The sequence below is a fragment of the Chiloscyllium plagiosum genome, chromosome 4 (assembly GCF_004010195.1).
Source record: "Chiloscyllium plagiosum isolate BGI_BamShark_2017 chromosome 4, ASM401019v2, whole genome shotgun sequence".
Taxonomy (NCBI): Eukaryota; Metazoa; Chordata; class Chondrichthyes; order Orectolobiformes; family Hemiscylliidae; genus Chiloscyllium; species Chiloscyllium plagiosum.
In genome coordinates, this window is record NC_057713.1 from 102,556,736 (window position 1) to 102,581,601 (window position 24,866).

The 24,866-nt window shown below is 40.7% G+C and overlaps 1 protein-coding gene across 1 annotated transcript in view; it reads left to right on the plus strand.

The window, feature by feature from the left end:
* Positions 1-7,433: 7,433 nt before the first annotated feature.
* Positions 7,434-24,866, plus strand: part of LOC122549505 (M1-specific T cell receptor beta chain-like) — a 193,242-nt gene continuing 175,809 nt past the window's right edge. The window contains exons 1-2 of the mRNA XM_043689365.1: positions 7,434-7,709; positions 8,112-8,115. Of these exons, the coding sequence (XP_043545300.1) occupies positions 7,434-7,709; positions 8,112-8,115 (280 nt within the window). The remainder of the gene's footprint in view (positions 7,710-8,111; positions 8,116-24,866) is intronic.

Genomic DNA, 24,866 nt, shown 5'->3' on the forward strand with positions numbered 1-24,866 from the left:
CAGGTCTGGCAGCATCTGTGGCGAAAAAGCAAAATTAACGTTTCTTCAGAACTTCAGAAGAGTCATTACACCCGAAACATTCATTTTGCGTTCTCTCCACAGATGCTGCCAGACCTGCTGAGTTTTTCCTGCAATTTCCGTTTTGCGTCTGATTTCCACATTTTTTTTGGTTTTCAGCTAAATATTCCGCCTTTAGATTCCAGATTCAGTTCATTCTCCGGCTCGGTCACAGGCTTTCAACTCTTCTGTCTCGGGGAGTGGGGAGGATTAGGTAGAACCGGTTGGAATTACTATTGATGCTGCAACCAAATATTTGAAATATTGAAAAAAATCAAATATTTATGTTCGCTATTTTCATCTTTCTATTCTCTCCCGTGTCCTGGGACCTATATCTATCTCTTAACCAACACTACACGAGCAGATTCCCTGTCTGAGAACTTGCTGCGCCAAACAGCCGGGCGTGTTTCCTTTTGGAACAGTCACCATCCTTTCACAGTACTGCACAGTCTCTGAAGCTTATGGAAAGTGCTGTAGCAGTACAAGTTCTAAGTGATCATTTACAAACCATTCTACAGGTTCTTCCTGCCAATGTCTCACACATTTGCCAGCTTCGTTGCTGTTGGTTTTTGAACCGGTCTATTATATCAGAGCAACTCATTGTACAGTGTTGGTCAGCCCATTTTGTCGAATGTAACTATAGCCGAATCATAGAAACAGGCCATTTGGCCCAACAAGTCCACACCAACCCTCCAGAGAGTAGCCCTCCCAGACCGATGGCCCTACTACTCGACATTTACCCCTGATTATGAACCTAAACCACACATCCCTGAACAGTTTTGGCAATTTAGCATGGCCAGTTCACCTAACCTGTACAACCTTGGATTATGGGAGGAAACCAACGTAGACACGGGGAGAATGTGCAAACAGACAGTTGCCTGAGGCTGGAACGGAACCAGTCGGATTAAATTGCAGTGGAACCAAGGCTACTGATGATTTAATTCAGAGCCATGGTAAAGATTTTTCCTTGTTGAATGTGAAATAGTTGCCAGAGATATATGTAAGCAAACAATGGATAGTGCTCTGAAAATATTATTCCCAATAAAGGATTTGCGTTGATGATCCTTTTTTACAGAGCATTTGAGCTGACTAAACATGCACAGGACGCAGAAAATATGACATTATTGACATAATTGAAAGACTGCCTCTACATCTATCTGTTGCATTGCTTCCATATGAAGTCATGTTTTGTTCTGATAAACACTTGATTCAGGAGTTCTACAATATGATTATATCATCCAGCGATGAAGAAGTCTGGAGTTCCTCCAATCCTCATCACCCTGATATAGCTCACTAAACACATACCTAAATTTGACATCCACCCACCATAATTCCTGTCTTTAATGAAACATAAGCAATAGGAGCAGGAGTAAACTGTACAGTATATAGATGCTGCACCACTGTTCAATACTATTATGACTGATCTTTGGCATCAACTTCAACTTCTGTATGAAGTGGATAAGTATTTATACAAACATTAAAAAAGAAGCAAAAGTACACCATTTGGCCCCTCATGCTTTCTCCGTCAATGAATGAGATCATGGTTAATCTGTTCATGTTTCAAATTCCACGTTCTGATCTATCCTCAATAATCTTTATTATAGAATCATATTAGACAAAAGAGGATCTTTGGCCAATTGAGTCTGCACTGACAAAATAAACTATTCTAAATCTCCACTAGTTCCACTTTCCAGCACTTGGCCCATCACCTTGAATATTATGACATTACATTTCACTCAATCCCATCTTAATTTATAAACCTTTTCCGTTAAAAAATTTAATGACTTAGCTTCCACTGCTTTTTCAGGCTGAGAATTCAAAAGTGATTTTCTCACAAGTGGGTCAATAATTTGAACAAGCCATTCCAACTGACAGTTAACATTTTCATGATTTGAACAAGCTCAGCACGTGAACTCAATAAATTAAACTCAACTGCTCAGTTTAATATTCCTCACAAAATCAGCTACCCAGTTAACATATGTGGATCACAAAGGAATGGAAAAATCATACTTATCCATTCTACTGATCTCAAAGGTCATGCAGTTTACACTCTATTTTTGCCCTGCATCCTTCAAAAACAGTCTAACAAAAACATTGATCACTTTAGAGTCATAGAGTCATAGAGATGTAGAGCATGGAAACAGACCCTTCAGTTCAACATGTCCATGCTGACCAGATATCCCAACCCAATCTAGTCCCACCTGCCAGCACCTGGCCCAAATCCCTCCAAACCCTTCCTATTCATATACCCATTCAGATACCTTTTAAATGTTGCAATTATACTAGCCTCCACCACTTCCTCTGGCAGTTCATTCCATACACATACCTCTGCATGAAAAAGATGCCCCTTAGGTCTATTTTATATCTTTCCCCTCTCACCCTAAACGTATGCCTCCTAGTTCTGAACTCCCCCACTCCAGGGAAAAGACTTTGTCTATTCATCCTATGCATTGCCCCTCATAACTTTGTAAACCTCGATAAGGTCGCCCCTCAGCCTCCGACGCTCCAGGGAAAACAACCCTAGCCTGTTCAACCTCTCCCTATAGCTCAAATCCTCCAACCCTGGCAACATTCTTTAAATCTTTTTGGAACCCTTTCAGGTTTCACAACATCTTTCCAATAGGAAGGAGACTGGAATTGCACGCAATATTCCAACAGTAGCCCAACCAACGTCCTGACCAGCTGCAACATGACCTCCCAACTCCTGTATTCAATACTCTGACCAATAAAGGAAAGCATACCAAATGCCTTCTTCACTCTCCTTTCAAGGAGCTCTACTTTCAAGGAGCTATGAACCTGCACTCCAAGGTCTCTTTGTTCAGCAACACTCCCTAGGACCTCACCATTAAGTGTATAAGTCCTGCTAAGATTTGCTTTCCCAAAATTCAGTACCTCGCATTTATCTGAATTAAACTCCATCTGCCACTTCTCAGCTCATTGACCCATCTGTTCAAGATCCTGTTGTAATCTGAGGTAACCTTCTTCGCTGTCCAATTTTTGGTTTCAGCTGCAAAATTTCTAACTATACCTCTTGTGTTCACATCCAAATCATTTATATACATGATGAAAAGTAGAGGGCCCAGCACTGATCCTTGTGGCACTCCACTGGTCACAGGCCTCCAGCCTGAAAAACAACCCTCCACCACCACCCTCTGTCTTCTACCTTTGAGCCACTTCTGTATCCAAATGGATTGTTCTCCCCGTATTCCATGAGATCTAACTTTGCTAACCAGTCTCCAATGGGGAACATTGTCGAATGCCTTACTGAAGTCCACACAAATTACATCTACCACTCTGCCCTCATCAATCCTCTTTGTTACTTCTTCAAAAAATTCAATCAAGTTTGTGAGACATGATTTCCTACACATAAAACCATGTTGACTATCCCTAATCAGTCCTTGCCTTTCCAAATACACGTATATCCTTTACCAGGATGTTGCCAGGGTTGAAGAACTTGAGCTATAGGGAGAGGTTGAATAGGCTAGGGCTCTTTTCCCTGGAGCAACAGAGGCTGAGGGGTGACCTTATAGAGTTTTATAAAATCATGAGGGGCATCGATAGGATAAATAGACAACGTCTTTTCCCTGGAGTAAGGGAGTCCAGAACTCGAGGGCATAGGTTTAGCGTGAGAGGGGAAAGACATAAAAGGGGCAACTTCTTCACTCAGAGGATGGTATGTGTATGGAATGAGCAGCCAGAGGAAGTGGTGGAAGCTAGTACAATTGCAACATTTAAAAGGCATCTGGATGAGTATATGAATAGAAAGGGTTTGGGGAGATATGGGCCAGCTGCTGGCAGATGGGACTAGATTGGGTTGGAATATCTGGTCAGCATGGATAAGTTGGACCGAAGGGTCTGTTTCCATGCTGTACATCTCTATGATTCTATAACTTGCCCACCACCGACATCAGGCTCACTGGTTTTTAGTTCTCTGGCTTGTCCTTACCACATTTCTTAAACAGTGGCACCACATTATCCAATCTCCAGTCTTCTGGCACCTCACCTGTGATTATCGATGTTACAAGTATCTCAGTAAGAGGCCCAGCAATCACTTCCCTAGCTTCCCACAGAGTTCTAGGGTACACCTAATCAGGTCCTGGGGATTTATCCACTTTTATGCATTTCAAGACATCCAGCACTTCCTCCTCTGTAATATGGACATTTTTCAAGATGTCACTATCTACTTCCCTACATTCTATATCTTCCATGTCCTTTTCCACAGTAAATACTAATGCAAAATACTCGTTTAGTATCTCCCCCATCTCTTGCGGCTCCACACAAAGGCTGCCTTGCTGATCTTTGAGGGGCCCTTTTCTCTCCCTAGTTACCCTTTTGTTGTTAATGTATTTTTAAAAACCCTTTTGATTCTCCTTAATTCTATTTTCCAAAGCTATCTCATGTCCCTTTTTTGCCCTCCTGATTTCTCTCTTAAGTATACTCCTACTGTCTTCTAAGGATTCACTCGATCTATCCTGTCTACACCTGACATATGCTTTCGTTTTCTTACTCAAACTCTCAATATCTTTCGTCGTCCAGCATTCCCTATACATACCAACCTTTCTTTTCACCCTAATAGAAATATACTTTCTCTAGACTCTCGTTATCTAATTTATGAAGGATTGCCATATTCCAGCTGTCCCTTTACCTGCGAACATCTGCCCCCATCAGCTTTTGAAAGTTCTTGCCTAATACCGTCAAAATTGGCCTTTCTCCAATTTAGAGCTTCAACTTTTCGATCTGGTCTATCTTTTTCCATCACTATTTTAAAACTAATAGAATTATGATCGCTGGCCCCAAAGTGCTCCCCCACTGACATTCAGTCACCTGCCCTGCCTTATTTCCCAAGAGTAGGTCAAGTTTTGCACCTTCTCTAGTAGGTACATCCACATACTGAATCAGAAAAATTTATTGTACATGCTTAACAAATTCCTCTCCATCTAAACCCTTAACATTATGGCAGTCTGAGTCTATGTTTGGGAAGTGAAAATCCCCTACCATAACCACCCTATTATTCTTACATATAACTGAGATCTCCTTACAAATTTGTTTCTCAATTCACCTCTGACTATTCGGGGGTCTATAATACAATCCCAATATCATCCCTTTCTTATTTCTCAGTTCCACCCAAATAACTTCCCTGGATGCATTTCCAGGAATATCCTCCCTCAGTACATCTGTAATGCAATCCCTTATCAAAAATGCCACTCCCCCTCCTCTCTCACCTCCCTTTCTGTCCTTCCTGTAGCATTTGCATCCTGGCACATTAAGCTGCCATTCCTGTCCATCCCTCAGCCATGTTTCTACTTTCTTGACTTGGAGAACTTGCTCCATTTCCACTGCTGGATTAAGGTTCATATTCACCATCCCATTTTTGCTAAGCTCCCATCAAATCACAAATGCTAAATCAGATTTACTAACTTAATTGCCTTTCTTTCTACTCCTTTCAAGACCTGAACAATCCCTTCCGTATAGTTTAGTGTTTCATATTGCTCACAATACTCAAGATAGTTGGGATCCACATTACTCTTTCCCTGCCTTAAAACCGATTTTTAATCAAAGACCACTTATTGCATCGTCATCTCACAACGTGATTCCAATATCTCCCCTCATAGTTCTACCATTCATGGAGAACACCCTGGATGAAGATAAAGATGACCACCAACCAATCATCTCCCTCTAATGAATGAACAGCCCTCTGTTCTGGTAAGAGTATAACAATTTTGCCTTTTTATGGAAAATTAAGGGTCAGTAAAAAGTAATAATAAAAAGAAGACTCATATAGGTGAGTTCAACATTGAAGAGAGGTTTATAGAATTCAAGAGAATTCAACTTACATAGCTGAAAATGTAGTTACCGTTGGTAGGTCTAAGAGAGGGCAATGCACAAGTGGCCAGAATGATCCTGTGGTCAGGTGAATCCCACAAAGGATATGTTCCACTCCAGTGAGTGTGTGAATAAGATCAGTGTGAGTTAGCATGATACACTGATATCATTGGATAGACCCTTCTGAACCTGACTAGAAAAGTTTGAATAATAGCTGATAACACACGGAGCTTTTTTTTTGGAAGGAATCACTGAATCAGTAATTTAGAAATTCACTCAGACGAGAGATTTACAATCAGTGGAATCTAGTGTTATCATGATATTCTAAGGCTAAAGCTAACATACCTTCTATAATTGTGGACCAAATTAAAGTCATTTGTTCAATTGTACCCATATCAGCTTCTTATTTACCTGATGAAGGGCTTATGCCCAAGACGTTGACTTTCCTGCTCCTCAGATGCTGCCTGACTTGCTGTGCTTTTCCAGCGCCACCCTTTTTGACTCTGGCTCACCAATATCTGCAGTCCTCACTTTCTCATAGGTGCTGTAACATTACTGCGAAGCCTCTTCCAAGGATGCCCACCTTGAAGAAGTTCTCCTCCTCCCTTCACAAGGATCACAATGAGCCTCTCTCCCAGTGAAGCCCCCATTTTATCTCCTCTGCCCTGAAGCTCTTCAACCACGTCCCGAAGCAGCCATGCTACAACAGCCATGTGTCCTTCATCAGTATCTGCCTACACAATCAACTTATTTCCCCATTGGACTCCAGACCACATGCAGACCATCACAATTTGGACTAACCAGGATTACTGTTAGCTACAGCAAATCGAAAGCCTCCAGAAATGGTTCTCCCTCTGGATTCTCCACTCCATGCTTGCAGCCATGGATTGCTACCTACTCCCCTTGCAGTCAACTCCACCCAGCTCGGGACAACATTCACCCAGACTTGTAAAGGACCTCTGTTGTTCTTCATCCTGAGAAGGATCCACACATTCAACAAATGCTTTTTCTCCAACTCATCAGACATTAAGGAATGTAAATACACCAACTCTCATGTGCTTACCTCCAAACCGGGAATCCTCAACAACTCCAGACCCTAACCCCGTCCTCTGGAACCCAGTTGGACGTCACTATCCACGTGGGTGCTACTGCCACCACTACTGCAAAACATTACATCACTTCTGCTCCCATTGCTGAACTCACAGCAGCCACTGCCGACCATACTGCCTCTGCGATCGCTACCAAAACTGCCACCTCTGTGAATGCAGCCAGTTTTTCCGTGAACACTGCCCACCACATCACTTCCACCACCGTGGTTGATACTACCAATGCTACATCATTGACCAGAACACCAACGACAATCATGCCATCCCTATTGACAGCACTGCTTACACGAATGCCACCAAGGTCTTCACTTTCACCCCCATGGTTGATACTGCCAATGCTACTTCCACCTCCATTGATGTCACTCACCAGAACATCAACGACAGCCATGCCGTCCCTATTGACAGCAATGCTTACGCGAACACCACCAAGGACTTCACTTCTGCCCCATGGTTGCTGCTGAACACGCTACTTCCAACCCTGCAAACACCACCACTGGTGTCACTTACCTAAGCACTGCTGACCCTGTCGCCTCTGCAGCCATCGCTGAGGACACCGTTTCAGTGAATGCCACCAAGAACATCACTTCTGCCCCTGCTGCAGACCTCACCGCAGCTTCTGCCAGCCATACTGCTTCTACAATCACTGCCAGAACTACCATCACGTCTACAATCATTGCCAGAACTATCATCTCTACATTCACCGCTAGAACACCAACCTCTATGGTAAACACATTCCTGATGAAGGTCTCATGCCCGAAGTATCGATTCCCCTGGTCCTTGGACGCTGCCTGAACGGTTGTGCTTTTCCAGTGCCATCCGTTTTGGCTTCTTACTTTCTTTGCCCAGAACACTGCCCTCCATGTTCAGTGCTAAGGAGGGTAGTGCCAAGTACTGAATGAGCAACTAATTTAGAAATTTCTACTTGCATTTGTTGGATAAACAGTTTTGAAAAGAAAAATACGTTCAATTTGAAACTTATTTTGTATTAAGTTCACATTAAGTGATGCATGATTATTTTGCATCATTTTACATATAATCTCAACTGAAAACATGTGTCTAATATTCTCTTTAATAAAAGGCTCTTGTATGTTCAAACTAAGCTGTTAATACTCTCTTGTTCTCCAGGAAAGTGAGTGCTGGGCTAGATTTCAACTTTAAATGGAAATTAAATGATCCTCTGTGCTGCCTATTCAGAGTTTTGATCACTCATTTCTTGCAGTTAACTAAAGTAGAAAGTATAGAAGGGAGTACATTTATTCTAAACAGTCAATATATCAAGAACTTTCTCTGTGCTACCAGTTAAATAAAGTGAGTAATGATACTAGGCAGCTTCCTGACACATGTCCAGTCATACTTATATTTAGTGTTAGTGCAGTGCAATATTTTCCACTCCATGATACCAAAATGGCTTGAGTTTTTGCATTACCTTTGTGTTTCAATTGAATCACAACCAAATATGAAACCTTTGTTAATGCAAGTTTTTTTTATTTTAAAAATGCCTCCGATCTCCCACCTTTAAGGAGAAAGTGAGGACTGCAGATACTGGAGATCAGAGTCGAGAGTGTAGTGCTGGAATGCACAGCATTCCTCATTCCTGATGAAGGGCTTTTGCCTGAAATGTCGATTCTCCTGCTCCTTGGATGTGCCTGAACTGCTGTGCTTTTCCAGCACCACACTTTTCACTCTCCCATCTTTAAGCTTTGGGATGAATGAGGATAAGTTGAAAAACCTGCCTTATCTAGTTTCCTTGAGAGTAGGAAGTCATGACCATTTTCATAACTATGTAAAAAATTTTTTAAAAAATTACTTTGATGGCTGAATGGCCTCTATCTGTCTTGTAATTACTCAATGCGATTTCTTAGTAACAAAATTATAGTTACCTTTTCAGTCCAAAGTAATTGGTCAGCTGAAAGAAAAAGCCTGAGTAAACCTGAAGAGCTGGATTTAGATAGCAATGAGGGTAATATTGAATGACAATCCCTGTTGGTAGGCTTTTCACCACTTATTAGTGAGAATCATATCCTAATGTCTGGAATTTAGTTGGAAAATTTGACTTGTTGCTCCTGATGTTGAAAATGGCTTTGCAGGACTTCTCATGGGACTTTTCAAAACTTCACATTATAGCCCACATCATTCAGGACCTGAGAAGATTCTACCCAGAATTTTGCTGTTGAAAATGTATTTGGGAAGCCCAAACAGAGGCTTGGTTGAAATTTTAAACATTCATTTAGTTAGTGTTATGAGCTCAAGCATCAAATAACATTTCTTTTAAGTTGAAGAAATCTAAAATTCTCATGATTTATTAGCGGAATGATGCCACACAATTCAATGGGTTAAAATAACAGAGTTTTACTTATGTAAGAGTCAAAAAAAAGCAAACAGTAAATACTAACTTAGTTAATCACTGAATCCCTTAAACCCAAAGTCAGGAGTAGTTGAACATGATTTGTCTGGCAAATGGCACTTGATTACAAAGTATAAATAGGTAATTAAGTAGTAGACACAACTAAGGCTGATCTTATGAATTGACTAAGTAGTTTACCCAGTGTATAGATATTCAAACTCAGTTAGAAAGTCCTTCAAAACCCTCTCTTTTTGACAAAGAATTTTAGCTACTCTTCTTCTAGCATAACTCTCAGCCAGTAGCAGGGCAATACTAATCTGAGTTCCATGGGTATGTCCTTCATCAAAAATGGTCCCCCTTTTGCAGAACCTCCTTGTCTTCATTGTAGGTCTTGAATGCTATCTTCAAGTCATGGAAACAGATGTAGCAACAGTGTATTTGCTTGTTTTAATCTGGATCTGGCCTTTGAATTCTTTGACTTGCCTATACTACATCACTGGACTCATCAACTTCTGAGCTTACAGTTAACTATTTTCTTTTACATATTTCACTGAGTTTTAGTCTCCCTGGACACTTTGGATCCCATTCAGTTTCTTATAAGGAAACTGGTTAAGTGGAGTCAATTTCCTTTATTGAAATTCCTTTTTAAAATTATGTTGTCTAAAAAAATACACATTTTGAAACTACAGATTCCATCACAAGGAAAAAATAGAATTTGATATGTGAGCATGTATTCATAATGATGTAAATTTCCTGTAAGTTGTGGATGTAAGCATATATTGCAATAAATAAATCATATCTGAATACATACAGAAAATTAAATAAATCAAACCCACGGAATACATAAATACATGAATCAGATCTTGGTGTTCAAGATAACCAAATAAATCAGATCTGGGAGTGTTGTGATACAAAAATAGACATGCTCTTTCAGAACGATTAACTTTGTCATTTTAATATTTGCTGTGAGATAGTCACAGTCTCAAACACCTCTGACTATGCAGCTATTTAATATGGATATTTAATAAAGCAACAAGCTTTACAAGTGAAAAGAGAGGCTAATATTTTGTTTCTATCTTTTGATCAAGTGTTTTTTTTTCTGATACACAAAGTTTTATCTTGTGTTCACATACATTTCTACGTAGAAAACCGAGTCCCCTTGTAGGAAAACAAGATATAGCAGATGTTGGAAATTGGAAATAAAAAAAATAATACTTTTAAAATACTCAGAAACTGGAAGCTGTGAAAAATGAAACAGAGTTAAAGTTTCCGATCAATGATTTTTCATTAGGACTGTTGAGTACAGTACTTCCAGCATTTTCTATTTAGTTCTTCCTTCCACAAATGATCCATAAGTTAATGCACCCAGGCTTAACAACTGACCCCAAATCACTGGAGATGCTGATCAAATTTTCGCATCCCCTTCTACAGAAGAAAAACACTGCAATCCTTGACCAATGTTTATAGATTAAAGCTTCTCAGTCCAATTTATTGACGGGTTAGATTTTAGAGATGGCAAAAAATTCAGCAAGACACAAATGTTCAAAATTCAACAGAGCTTGAATTTGACTATGCAGCATTGAAATAACTATCTTAGAAAAGCCTCCCTAATTAAGCCAAAAAATAATAGAACAATTTAATGTAACAGTTAAGTTTGGTTCTCAAAACAAACCTAGAGGATAAGACATTGCAGTGATTTTCATAGCTGCCAATGATCAGAAAGTAGTGAAAGGGATAGGGTGAGAGGAAGGACATTGTTTTACCCAACCAATGACATTGGCAGAAATCAGATTGATATTCCTTGTTTGTCTCTGTAAAGCTGGCCTCATGCATCACCTGAGCTAAGTCTCACAACAAGTCATGTGAGATGGCAGGAAACACAATACAGCAACATTTTAAAAGTGAGAGTGGAAATGAGAGAGTAATGACTCAAAAGTTGAGAAGTTTGTGCAGCATTCATAGCAGCAAGCAGATGAAATAATGGAATCCCCAAAAACTCTTTTTGGTTTCCTCCAATAAATAAGCAAATTAGAATCCAGCAGTTCCTGCACCTTTTGAGGCTTTTTTTTTAACGTGGAAAGCAGTAATTATTTTATGCAATACCCAAATTGTTCAAATTAATACTTGTTTTCAATGTTGAATTAATATAATTCCTGTTACATCCTCAGGACATCCAGAGCTTTTTACAAACGAGTAAGTATTTGAAGTGAAATCTCTGCTGTGACGTAGGGAAACAGGACAGCCATTTTTATTCACAGCAAATCACTATAAATGGTAATGATGTAAGTGATCAAATCATCCATTTTAGATGTTGGTTGAGGGATAATATTCACCCACAAAGAACATGTTTTTCTTCCTGTAAAAATGTCATTGGATAGTTTTATGTCTGAGAGGGCATACCTTATCTGACAGAGGGCACCCCTGTTAGGCTGCATTCCCTTGATACTATAACAAAAATTCAGCCTTAAAGCCTGCAGTAGGTCTTGTAAAAACAGCCTTCTGACTCAGAATCATGGGAGCCATACATTAAATCAGAATGAGATCACAGAAGATATACAATAAATTTTACATTCTCAATCTAATGTCACCTTTTTTGATGTTAGTGCACAGACTGGAACTTTTTTTATAGAGCTAAACCTTCTTCCATTTATTGGATGGAAAATTCAAATTTGGAAGAACTAATGGTGTCCATTCCCATTACAGGCATATTCATCCTTCACCCAAAGTTTCTCATGACAAAAGATTTTGCAGAAAATTTATCTTCATTTTAAATTTTGCTTTAGTCTCTGAATCAGTGGTCAAGAAATTAAAGACACCTGACGAAATCCACTAAATACATTATATTTTCTCTTATTAGAATTAAGTCAACAATAAATAAAAATGTTCTGCTGTTTTGAGTACTCGGTTTGGGCTTCAAGCTCGTAAGCATCTGTGGTGTTTAATCAGACATGCAGAGAAACACAAGCAGGCAGTCTGTCAAAGAAGCTTGCAGCTGACTTGACAGAAAGAGGTTGTGATGAAGTCTGGAGCTTGTAGTGGTTAAAAACAATGCTCTGCTCTTATTGCCTTTCAAGAACCACACTTTGCCCAGAGCTCGCTGTACAATCATTGCTGTGTCCTTGCTAATAGTGTCAAGCACGATCTTTCACTGAGTACAGTAGCATAGTGATTATGCTACTGCACTGTAAGTCACTGACAGGAAGTTCAAATCTCACCTTGGCAACAGGGTGGAGGAAGGGTGAGTGAATGGGAAATATAAATTCAAGTAATTAAATAAATCTTAAATAAAACAGCATCATCATTATAACGACTATGAAAACATCAGACTGTTGTAAAAACACATGTAATTCATTAATGTACTCTAGAACTCTGTAGGAAGCTAGAGAAGTGATTGCTGGGCCTCTTGCTGAGATATTTGTATCATCGATAGTCACAGGTGAAGTGCGGAAGACTGGAGGTTGGTTAATGTGGTGCCACTGTTGAAGAAGGGTGGTAAGGAGAAGCTAGGGAACTATAGACCAGTGAGCCTTACGTCGGTGGTGGGCAGGTTGTTGGAGGGAATCCTGAGGGACAGGATGTGGAAAGGCAAGGACTGATTGGGGATAGTCAACATGGATTTGTGCATGGGAAATCATAAACTCAAATCAAACTTGATTGAGTTTTTTGAGGAAGTAACAAAGAGGATTGATGAAGGCAGAGCGGTAGATGTCATCTATATGGACTTCAGTAAGGCGTTCGACAAGGTTCCCCATGGGAGACTGATTAGCAAGGTTAGATCTCACAGAATACAGGGAGAACTAGCCATTTGGATACAGAACTGGCTGAAAGGTAGAAGACAGAGGGTGGTGGTGGAGGGTTGTTTTTCAGACTGGAGACCTGTGACCATTGGAGTGCCACAAGACTCGGTACTGGGTCCTCTACTTTTTGTCATTTACATAAATGATTTGGATGCGAGCATAAGAGGTACAGTTAGTAAGTTTGCAGATGACACCAAAGTTGGAGGTGTCATGGACAGCGAAGAGGGTTATCTCAGATTACAACAGGATCTTGACCAGATGGTGGATTAGTGGTGCTGGAAGAGCACAGCATCCGCCGACATTTCCGCCACCTCCAAACAGACCTCACCACCAGGGATATATTTCCCTTCCCACCCCTTTCCGCCTTCCGCAAAGACCGTTCCCTCCGTGACTACCTGGTCAGGTCCACGCCCCCCTACAACCCACCCTCCCATCCTGGCACTTTCTCCTGCCACCGCAGGAACTGTAAAACCTGCGCCCTCACCTCTATCCAAGGCCCTAAACGAGCCTTCCACATCCATCAATGTTTTAACTGCACATCCACTAATATCATTTATTGTATCCGTTTCTCCCGATGCGGTCTCCTCTACATTGGGGAGACTGGGCGCCTCCTAGCAGAGTGCTTTAGGGAACATCTCCGGGACACCCGCACCAATCAATCACACCGCCCCGTGGCCCAACATTTCAACTCCCCCTCCCACTCTGCCGAGGACATGGAGGTTCCTCACCACCAGACGCCTGGAGGAAGAACATCTCATCTTCCGCCTCGGAACACTTCAACCCCAGGGCATCAATGTGGACTTCAACAGTTTCCTCATTTCCCCTTCCCCCACCTCACCCTAGTTCTAAACTTGCAGGTCAGCACTGTCCCCATGACATGTCCGGACCTGTCCTACCTGCCTATCTCCTTTTCCACCGATCCAATCCACCCTCTCTTCCCTGACCTATCACCTTCATCCCCTCCCCCACTCACCCATTGTACTCTATGTTACTTTCTCCCCACCCCCACCCTTCTCTAGCTTATCTCTCCACACTACAGGCTCACTGCCTTTATTCCTGATGAAGGGCTTTTGCCCAAAACGTCGATTTCAAAGCTCCTTGGATGCTGCCTGAACTGCTGTGCTCTTCCAGCACCACTAATCCAGAATCTGGTTTCCAGCATCTGCAGTCATTGTTTTTACCTCTTGACCAGATGGGCCAATGGGCTGAGAAGTGGCACATGAAGTTTAATTCAGATAAATGCAAGGTGCTGCATTTTTGGGAAAGCAAATCTTAGCAGGACTTATACACTTAATGGTAAGGTCCTAGGAAGTGTTGCTGAACAAAGAGACCTTGGAGTGCAGGTTCATAGCTCATTGAAAGTGTTGTCGCAGGTAGATAGGATAGTGAAGAAGGTGTTTGGTATGCTTTACTTTATTGGTCAGAATATTGAGTACAGGGGTTGGGAGGTCATGTTGCGGCTAGACAGGACATTGGTTAAGCCACTGTTGGAATATTGCATGCAATTCTGGTCTCCTTCATATTGGAAAGATGTTGTGAAACTTGAAATGATTCAGAACATATTTACAAGGATGCTGCCTGGTTTGGAGGATTTGAGCTAAAGAGAGATGCTGAACAGGCTGGGGCTGTTTTCCCTGGAGCGTCAGAAGCTGAGGGGTGACCTTATAGAGGTTTACAAAATTATGAGGGGCATGGATAGGGTAAATAGGCAAAGTCTTTTCCGTGGGATCGGGGAGTCCAGAACTAGAGGGCATAAGTTTAGGGGAAGAGGGGAAAGATATAAAAGAGACCTAAGGGGCAACCTCTTCACACAGAGGGTGATACGTATATGGAAGGTGCTGCCAGAGGAAGTAGTGGAGGCTGGTACAATTGCAACATTTAAGAGGCATTTGGATGGGTATATGAATAGGAAGGGTTTGGAGGGATATGGGCCGGGTGCTGGCAGGTGGGACTAGATTGAGTTGGGATATCTGGTCGGCATGGACAAGTTGGACCAAAGGGTCTGTTTTCATGCTGTACATCTCTATGACTCTATGACTCTAATGTACTTTAGGAAAAGGATTCTGCTGTCACTACATATTAGTGACACCAGCCTCAAAGCAATGTGATTGACTTTCAACGAGACATTCAGTTGTTCAAGAAGGTTGAAAATCACACAACACCAGATTATATTCCAACAGGTTTATTTGGAAGCACTAGCTTTTGGAGCACTGCTCCTTCATCATAGGCTGTGGAATGGCAGCCTAAACAAGGCCCATAGTACCCCACTAGTCCTTGCCATTGTGTATGAAGCCTCCAGCCCCTCTTCATTTCACCCCATCAACATGTCATCCTATTCCTTTCTTTCTCATGTTTATAAGAATATTTTCCTTTAAATGCACCCCCTCATACATTTCCTATAGCAGCACATTTCACATTCTCATCACTCAAGTTTCTCCTGAATTTCTGATTGAATTTATGATCACATTCATTACCTGTATTTTGGTGTCTTTCTCACCCCACCTTCCACAAATTTAAGTATCTTTATGCCTATATATGAATGTAAGGCACATGTCAGTGGGAGCTCATCTGCATTGGTCTTTTTATTGCTTGCTTCCCACACCTTTCTTAAAATATTAACAAGTGAAATCCATTTCTTTCTTCAACAAAAACATGGTGTGCTTGGTTGCAAATTATCTATTTAGTCTTCTCTCCCTTCCCTGTTAAAATTTCTTCTAAATAATAGTTCTTTCCCTGCTTTAAGAGCATCCCAAGGCTCATCTGGATGTTATCATTTCTAACTCATACTTACTATGTAATCTGGTTGTCCTCTCTAAACACCATTGGTAGACACTATTTTGCGATGCAAACTGCCTCAGCTTCATTGAGCGTTGGAGCTTCAGATCCAGTGGTTTGGTCAGCTTTACATTTCATTGAAATATGAAATATGAGCAGCAGAGGTCATTACCTCAGACTATTTGGTAAATCTGTGGAGAGATGAATTGAATTAATGTTTCCTGAAGAAGATTCATATCAGAAATTAAACATTAACTGCTTCTTTCTAATTGGATGGGTAACAAAAGCAAAATACCATGGCTGCTGGAAATCATCAATTAGATAATTATTTAAATAATAATAATCTGTAGGGTTATGGGGAACAGGCAGAACAGTGACATTATACCAAAGTGGTCAGAGAACTGGTGCAGACACAATGGACCAAATGATCTTCTGCTGCATCATGACAATTCTGTGCTTCTGAAATCTCTGCAGAAAAGGAATGAAACCAATGAATCACCCACTTTTGGCTTAGGCACCAGACATGACAACAGTAAATTTGGCCCGTTCACAATGACATAGGAACAGGTGTATGCTGCTCTGCTATTTAATACAATTATGGCTGGTCGAATATTTCAATGCATTGATAACAGACAATACATTATCCCCATGACCTTTTACATCAAAGATAGTCAAATGTATATCAACATCAAAAATGCTGAAGAAATAAGCTTCCATAACTTTCTAGGGTAGAGAATGCCAAAGCTTCACCAATTTCTGAGTCAAATAAAAATTCACCTCAGTCCTAAATGCTATCCTCCCCTTATTTTTAAATTGTCACTGCTGAATCCAGACTCCCCAGCCAGGGAAAACATCTTACCTCTATCTACCCTTTTTATCCCTTTAACTATTTTGTAGGTTTCAATGAGAGCATCTTTAGAGAGTACAAGTACAGTTTGTGCAATTTCTTTTCGTAGACAGTCCCACCATCCTGGTAACAAGTAATGGTGAACATTCATTGCACACTCTCTATGGCAAAAATATCTTTTCTGAGATGAGGAGACCAAAACACAGTTCTCCAGGTGCAGTATGACTAAGCTCATATACTATTGAAGCAATTTGCAAAATCTTCCTTACTGACATTTGGCAATTTGTGCTAAATTTGGGAGAACTGGCCAATGGACTAGTAAAGAACAGCCTAACACTGTCATATATACTCACAGAATCATAACTTATAGATAACGTCCTGATACAAATATCACCATCCCTGGATATGTTCTGCCTTACTATCAGTGCAGAGTTACTATAAGTGTCAGTACAGTGATATGTGGTCAGGAAGGAATTTTATGGGAGTCTCCAATATTGATTTGGGAACCAAAGATGTCTCATGGCATCAGGACAAACATGACCAAGGAAACCTCATGCTAGTTTCACTTACTGGTCCCCACAGTTGATGAAGCAGTTTTCCTTCCTCCATGTTAAAAAACACTTGGAAGAAATAGGGGCAGCATGTTGGTTCAGTGGTTAGCATGTTGCCTCACAGCACTAGGAACCTGAGTTCTATTCCAGCCTTGGGTGACTGTCGGTGGAGTTTGGAGTTTGAACATTCTCCCCTGTCTGCATGGGCTTCTGCTGGGTGTTCCAGTTTCTTCCCACAGTCTAAAGATTGACAGGTCATGTGGACTGGCTGTGCTAAATTGACCCATAGTATCCAGAGAGTGGCAGGCTAGGTGGGTTAGCCATGGGAAATGTGGGGCGATGGAGTTTGGGTGTGGGGGGTCAAGATGTCCGAGGGTTGGTACAGACTTGATGGGCTGACTGGCCTGTTTCCACACTGTAGGTGTTTTCTGATTCTATGATTCTCTGTTCACTTCAATCTACATGTTTCCGAAACATCTGTCTATGGCTGTACTGACAATGTAACGGAGAATCATAGAATCAGAGAATTCCCTACAGTATGGAAAGAGACCCATTGAGTCTGCACCAACCCTTTGACACCCTGACCCAGGTTTAAGGTGAGAGAGGAAAGATTTAAAAAGGACCTAAGGGGCAATGTTTTTGCACAGATTGTAGTGCTAGTACGGACGATCTGCCAGAGGAGGTGGTGGAGGTTGGCACAACTTCAAAATTTAAAAGGCCTTCTGAAGGGTATACAAATAGGAAGGGTTTAGAGGGATATGAGCCAAGTGTTGGCAAATGGTACTAGATTAATTTAGGACATCTGGTTGTTTAATAAAAAGTACAGGAAGGCATGCTAAGGGCAGCTCTGGGCATATCGAAAATTATTCATCAACCTGGTGAAACTAGGTCTATTCGCATGTCAAATGCAAAAGCAACATACAATCAACAGAGAGATATGATATCATGACCAGTTGGTCAAATGTAAGCTCTGCAGGCCTGACAAATCCAGTTGTGAATGGTGATTGAAAACTAGTTAACTGGTGGAAGAAACTCCTCAAAGAAGATGGGGAGATCAGCACATCAATGCAAAACACAAAAGCTTCCACCAGGTAGATGATTTATCTCAGCCTCTTCCTGTGGTCCCCAGCATCAGTGATGCCAGCCTTCAGCTAATTTGATTTATTTCAAAAGGTATCATGAAATGGCTGAAGGCTCCGAATACAGTAAAGGCGACAAGCAACAACGTTCCAGTTATTTTTTTGAAGATGTGTTGCATATCTAGTCAACTCACCACCACTCAAGAACAGTTAGTGATCAGCAATAAATGATGCCTAGCCAGTGACTGCCTCAATCTGTGAAAAGAGCAAAACAAATTTGACAACAATGCTTTAAGATACAAATTCCTTATTAAATTCAAATTAAACATTACTTAGCTTGAATCTTATCAATAAGATTAACTTTCTTTAGTTAAAATTATTTTTCTGTACAATTCACTTAATTTGTTATCTTCATTCTTTTTGCATATAATTACAATTCAACCAGTATAACCATACATCTGATATTCATCAGAGCAGTCCAAAGCATGGTTGAAAGATGACTTACTCATAAGGTTTTAATGGAAGTGGAGAGACACAAGGTATTTTAGGGAGGAACCCCTAGAGTTGAAACCCAAGGTGATCTAATGGTGCTTGTGAACTAGCATGAGAGAATTTGCAGGAAATTATAATAAGTACTCTACCAAGGCACATATTGTTGCCAGTACTGGCATAGTAGACCTATCTGAGCGATGCACCATTCTCTTTTCTGAATTGCTCAAACATCTTTTCTATAGAAATTTCAATTAAAACAGATGATGAGTCAAATGTTTACATCGAGAAACAAATAGCTTTTCCTGTGTTATTTTTGTGTTAAAGTTCACTCATGTACAAAATCAATATGCAGTATCATATCTCTGGACTATGTTTACTAAACTGACAATTGCATTAAAGATCAGTTTTAGATTGCCAGTTCAGTGCTTGCTGTATTTGAACTGGTTTATATTTCCCTGTTCACTGTTTAATAGGTAAAGACTAAAGGCTATATCTACATGAGGCATCACTAGCAAAGAAACATTTGCAGACTTCAGAGCTGTCGGATTACCTCTTTCCTTACAATATCAGACATTTATTTACTCACCCTTTGTTTTTATTCATTTGTGGGACTTTGGTGTCATTGGCTGGACAGCATTGATAGTCCACCCCTATTTGCCCTTGAGAAGGTGATGGTGACCTGCCTTCTTGAATCGCTGCAGTCCACTTGCTGTGGGTTGACCCACAATGCCGACAGGGAGGAAATTCCAGGATTTTGACCCAACAATTGTGAAGGAACAGCGGTATATTTCCAAGTCAGGTTGGTGAGTGGCTTGAAGGGGAGCTTGCAGATGATGGTGTTCCCAAGCACCTGCTGCCCTTGTCCTTGTAGGTGGAAGTGGTTGTGGGTTTTGAAGGCACTGTTTAAGGATCTTTGGTGAATTTCTGCAGTGCATCTTGTAGATAGTGCACGCTGCTGCTACTGAGCACCAGTGGTGGAGGGATAGAATGTTTGTAGGTGTGGTGCAAATCAAGCGGGTTGCTTTGTCCTGGATGGTGTCAAGCTTCTTGAGTGTTTTTAGAGCTGCACCCATCCAGGCAAGTGGAGAGTATTCCATCACACTCCTGTCTTCTGCCTTGTAGCTTGTAGGTCAAATTTGGGATGTCAGGAGGTGAGTTACTCGCTACTGTATCCCTTGTCTCTGACCTGCTCTTGTAGCCACTGTGTTTATGTGGTGAGTACAGTTGAGTTTCTGGTCAATGATAACCGCAAGGATGTTGACAGTGGGGGATTCAGTGATGGTAACACTGTCAAGGGGCAGTGGTTAGAGTTCTCTTATCAGTGATGGTCATTGTCTGGCATTTGTGTGGCATAAATGTTACTTGCCACTTGTCAGCCCAAGCCTGGATATTATCCAGATATTCTTGCATTTGAGCTCAGATTGCTTCAGTATCTGAGGAGTCACAAATGGTGCTGAGCACAGTGCAATCATCGGTGAACATTCCACTTCTAACCCTATTCATTTACTTAAAAACAATTTGCATTTATATCACACCTTTAATGTAATCAAGTCCTCCAAGATGCTGAACTAGAATATTATCAAACAAACTTGTCACTACCATATGAGAAAACTTGCGAATACCTGACCAAAGTTTTGGTCAAATAGGTAGGTTTTAAGAAGCGTCATAAAAGGAATGGTGGAATAGAGAAATGGAGGGGCACAGACATTTAGGGAGGAATTCCAGATCTCAGGGCATTGGTAGCTAATAGCTGCACAATTTAAAATTAGGGATGTGCAAGAGGCTAGAGGTGAAGAAGACCTTAGATCTTGAAAGATTAGAAGGCTGGAAGAGTCAGAGTTGAGTTAATGCCATTGGAAGAATTTGAAAGAAAAATATGAGTTTTAAAATGAGATAAGGAATATTTTACAATTTCTGTCACAACTTAGTATCATCAATAATCTTCAATATTATTCCTCCAATTTCTAAGGTTAAATTTGTCTTTGGCAAACTGTGAATTGTTTTGATAAATCTGATCATTTATGGGACTTGAAAGAAAACATACAATCTAATAGATGTTGTTAAAACTCAACTGGGATCACTAATGTCCTACAAGGAAGGATATTATTCAACCGGACCTGGGGTGGCCTATACAGTGTGTGCAATTACCAGCATAATAGAAAGATAATTAGATCAACATAAGTAAAAACAGAAATTGCTGGAGAAACCGTGGCAGTCTGGTCTGGCAGCAACTGTGGAGAAAAGGCCAAATTAATGTTTGCAGTCCAGCGACCCTTCTTCAGAACTGAAGTCCTAATTAATAAAGCAGTGATTTCCCTGTGAACTGTGCCAGAGGATTCTTCTTCACCAGGTGCAAAGAGTTTCCCCTGGTACATGGAGGTCAATATTTATTTTCAATCAACATAACAAAAAGGTTATCTGATCATTATCACAACGCTGTTTGGGGGAGTTTGCTGCCGTAATATTGGCTGCCACGTTTTCTGCAGAATTGACTGCAAAGTGCTGGCCACAAATAGTGATTGTGAAAAGTGGTACATAAATGCAAAGCTTCATTTTAGTTTTCATTCAAAGCACAGCTTAAAGTTGTGTAATGCTGGTCTTGTCCTTGTAGTTAACTCGAGACCACACTCCCTGTTGGTGAGGTGGGGTGTGTAATTGTGGACTCATAACTATGTAAATCAGGTGGACAAAGGGATCCTGGTCCCCAGCTCCATTGCTCCGTGATATTTTTATTTGTTTCTGCCCATTTCAGGGTCAGCCTGAGAGGGGTCTCAGATCCCATGTTCGGCAATTCTCCAATCACAGAAAGGGTCATAACTTCTTTCTGATAGCACAAAATTTCTGAGCTTGTTTGGGTGCGCATACAGAAATGTTTTATATATACACATACATACTAATTTAGTATGTATATATCTAAGTGCCCATTGGAGACTGATAAAGATATAGTGCCATCTAGTGGCTACAATAGCATAAGTTCCAGAATCCATCCTGACCCTGATTCTGAGCCTTCAGCTTCTCAAATGCAAGTGCATCAAATTCTGAGAGAGTCAACCTTTTATGAAATAGTTGGTTTCTCAGAGACCCTACCCAAGGTTCTGACCTCTCAGGTTTGCACTCCACAACTGTTTAATAGCAACTCGTCTTGAAAAAGAACAGAGTGAATTCTTTAGGCCAAACCAGAGGGATGTTGAATTGGCAATGCACATTTCCAGTTGTCACTTACTCTCAGTTTGAAAGGAATGTTTGATCAAAATACAATCTAATATTTAAAGAAATGGAGCCCAACTGCTTGATAGGGTTTTGGTATAATGTTGGCAAAATAATAATAAGTTAATACTATGATTCAAAATGCTCTTGAAATCTCAATTCATTGTGTTGACTGTATCTTTCTCAGGCAACAGTTAACTCATTGAAGCTGAGTTTATAAGACACAGAGTATTAACTTAATAAATTCACTCTTTTATTCTCAAAAGTTGCTAAAATATCAAGTGTCAAAGTATCCAAGTATCAAATTATTCCCAAATAGAAATTGTGAACAGTCAAAGGAAATCATACTAGTTACTCTTCTGCTAATCTAATACTGCACTTCAGTTGAAAAACATTACCCAAGAATGCATAACTGGCCAGGCTTCACAGTTCCTTTGTTCTCCTTCACCTCACCTTACCTCACCTTACCTCACATTACCTCACCTTTGCCCAGTGCCAGTCCACACCTCCAGTCTTCCGCGACTCCTGTCAGTCCCCAGTCTCAGGCACACACCTGTGAAGAGGCGTGTTGCAATGCCTGGGCATCTGGCCAATAGGAGTAAAGCCAATTCATCCAGCCAAATACCTAACAGCCACAAAACAATCAAATAACAGTAAACACTGTGGATGCTGGAGATCTGAAAGAAAAACAGAAAATTTTGTTTCTCTCTCCAAAGATGCTGCCAGACCTGCCAAGTTTCTTCCACGTTTTCTGTTTTTAATTTAAGTATAAAGCAGTACTGGAAGATGCAGTGCTGGAAGATGGTGTCTTCTGATATACTGCATGAGAGTAGGATAGAGTGAAAAATAAGTAATTTTTAAAAACATTCTCTCATGGTGCACTGCTAAGGCCAATATTTAATGGTCATTTCCAGTTGCCCTTGAAAAGGTACTGATGAGTTATCTTTATGAATCACTTAGACCATTTGGTGTAGATGCACCCACAATAGTTTTAGAAAAGGAATTCCAGGTGTTTTTGTTACTGAAGGAATAAGACAAATTAGTTCTAAGTCAGAATGATGTTTGGCTCAAAGGAAACTTGCAGTTGGGAGCATTCCTATGTCCCTTCTGAGTGTAGAGGTCGTGGTTTGGAAAATGCTGGTGAAGGAGTCTTGATAAGTTGCTGCTGTGAATCTTATAGATGATACACAATATTGTGGCTGTTCATCAGTGATGAAGGGAATGAATGCTGAAGCTAACGGAAGGAGTGGCTTTTAACTGGGCTGCTTTGTTCAGGATGGTGTCAAGTTTTCTTGAGTGTTGTTGGAGCCTCCTTCATCCAAGCAAGTGGATGGTATTCAGTTACTTTTGGTCCTATAATAAGAACTGATCTAACAGTAGCCCTGAGTTAGGATTCCTGATGAAGGGCTTATGCCTGAAATGTCAATTCTCCCGCCCCTCGGATGCTACCTGATCCGCTGTGCTTTTCCAGCACTACACTCTCGACTCTGATCTGTAACAACTGCACTTTTTCCTAATAGAAAGTTAGTTATGTTGAGAGTTGTATGGTTATAGCATTCTAACATTAGGTATAACCATACAACTCTCAGCATAGCTAACTTTCTATTAGAATGATATAATGAATTTAATAGGAACTAGTAGGAATTAGCACTATTTTGTATCTCATGATTAGTAGAGTAGGAAATATAAGATGAATAGTATGAAAGGTCAGGTAAACACTGCCCCTCTATCTTGTAGCTGCACAATAACTCATGTTAGTCACATGCTTTTAAGATGAAATCTACTGACCCGACTCTAAATATTTCACACTTACTTTTCACCTAATAAGATAATATCTACTCCATTAATAAGACTGAAATGCAACCACTTGTCTGAACTCCTAGGTTTTTACAAGGCATTATCTTATCATTCTTTTAATTTATCATTTGTCTCTGTTATTGTGGGATCATACTTTGCTTTTTAATTCTTGCAACAAACTTCAGGCTGTCTGTTCCCATACAATTCTTATATTAGACTGCTTTTAACAGACATCTGCAGCTGTGATTTATACAGAACTCCCTGTATATTCATTTGTAGGAATCTTTATTCAAAATAGACCCGGTTACTTTCAATTTATCTCCTTCTCAAAGCTACCATTGTGCTCAGTTTAATGCTGGACCAGGCAAGCTAATATCCTGTTATTGCAGCTAAAAGTCTCCATCATGTTTATGCCAAAAGGCAGCCATTTTGTGCCACATGAAATAGCTTTGGCAAATAGAATGAAGGAGAATCCAAAGGGTTTTTACAAATACATTAAGGACAAAAGGGTAACTAGGGAGAGAATAGGGCCCTTTAAAGATCAGCAAGGCAGCCTTTGTGTTGAGCCACAGAAAATGGGGGACATAATAAATGAGTATTTTGCATCAGTATTTACTGTGGAAAAGGATATGGAAGATATAGACTGTAGGGAAATAGATGGTGACTTCTTGCAAAATGTCCAGATTACAGAGGAGGAAGTGCTGGATGTCTTGAACCGGTTAAAGGTGGATAAATCCCCAGGACCTGATCCTGGACCAACCAACCCAACCACCCCGTAGCCCAACACTTTAACTCCCCCTCCCACTCCACCAAGGACATGCAGGTCCTTGGACTCCTCCATCGCCAGACCATGGCAACACGATGGTTGGAGGAAGAGCGCCTCATCCTCCGCCTGGGAACCCTCCAACCACAAGGGATGAACTCAGATTTCTCCAGTTTCCTCATTTACCCTCCCCCCACCATGTCTCAGTCAAATCCCTTGAACTCAGCA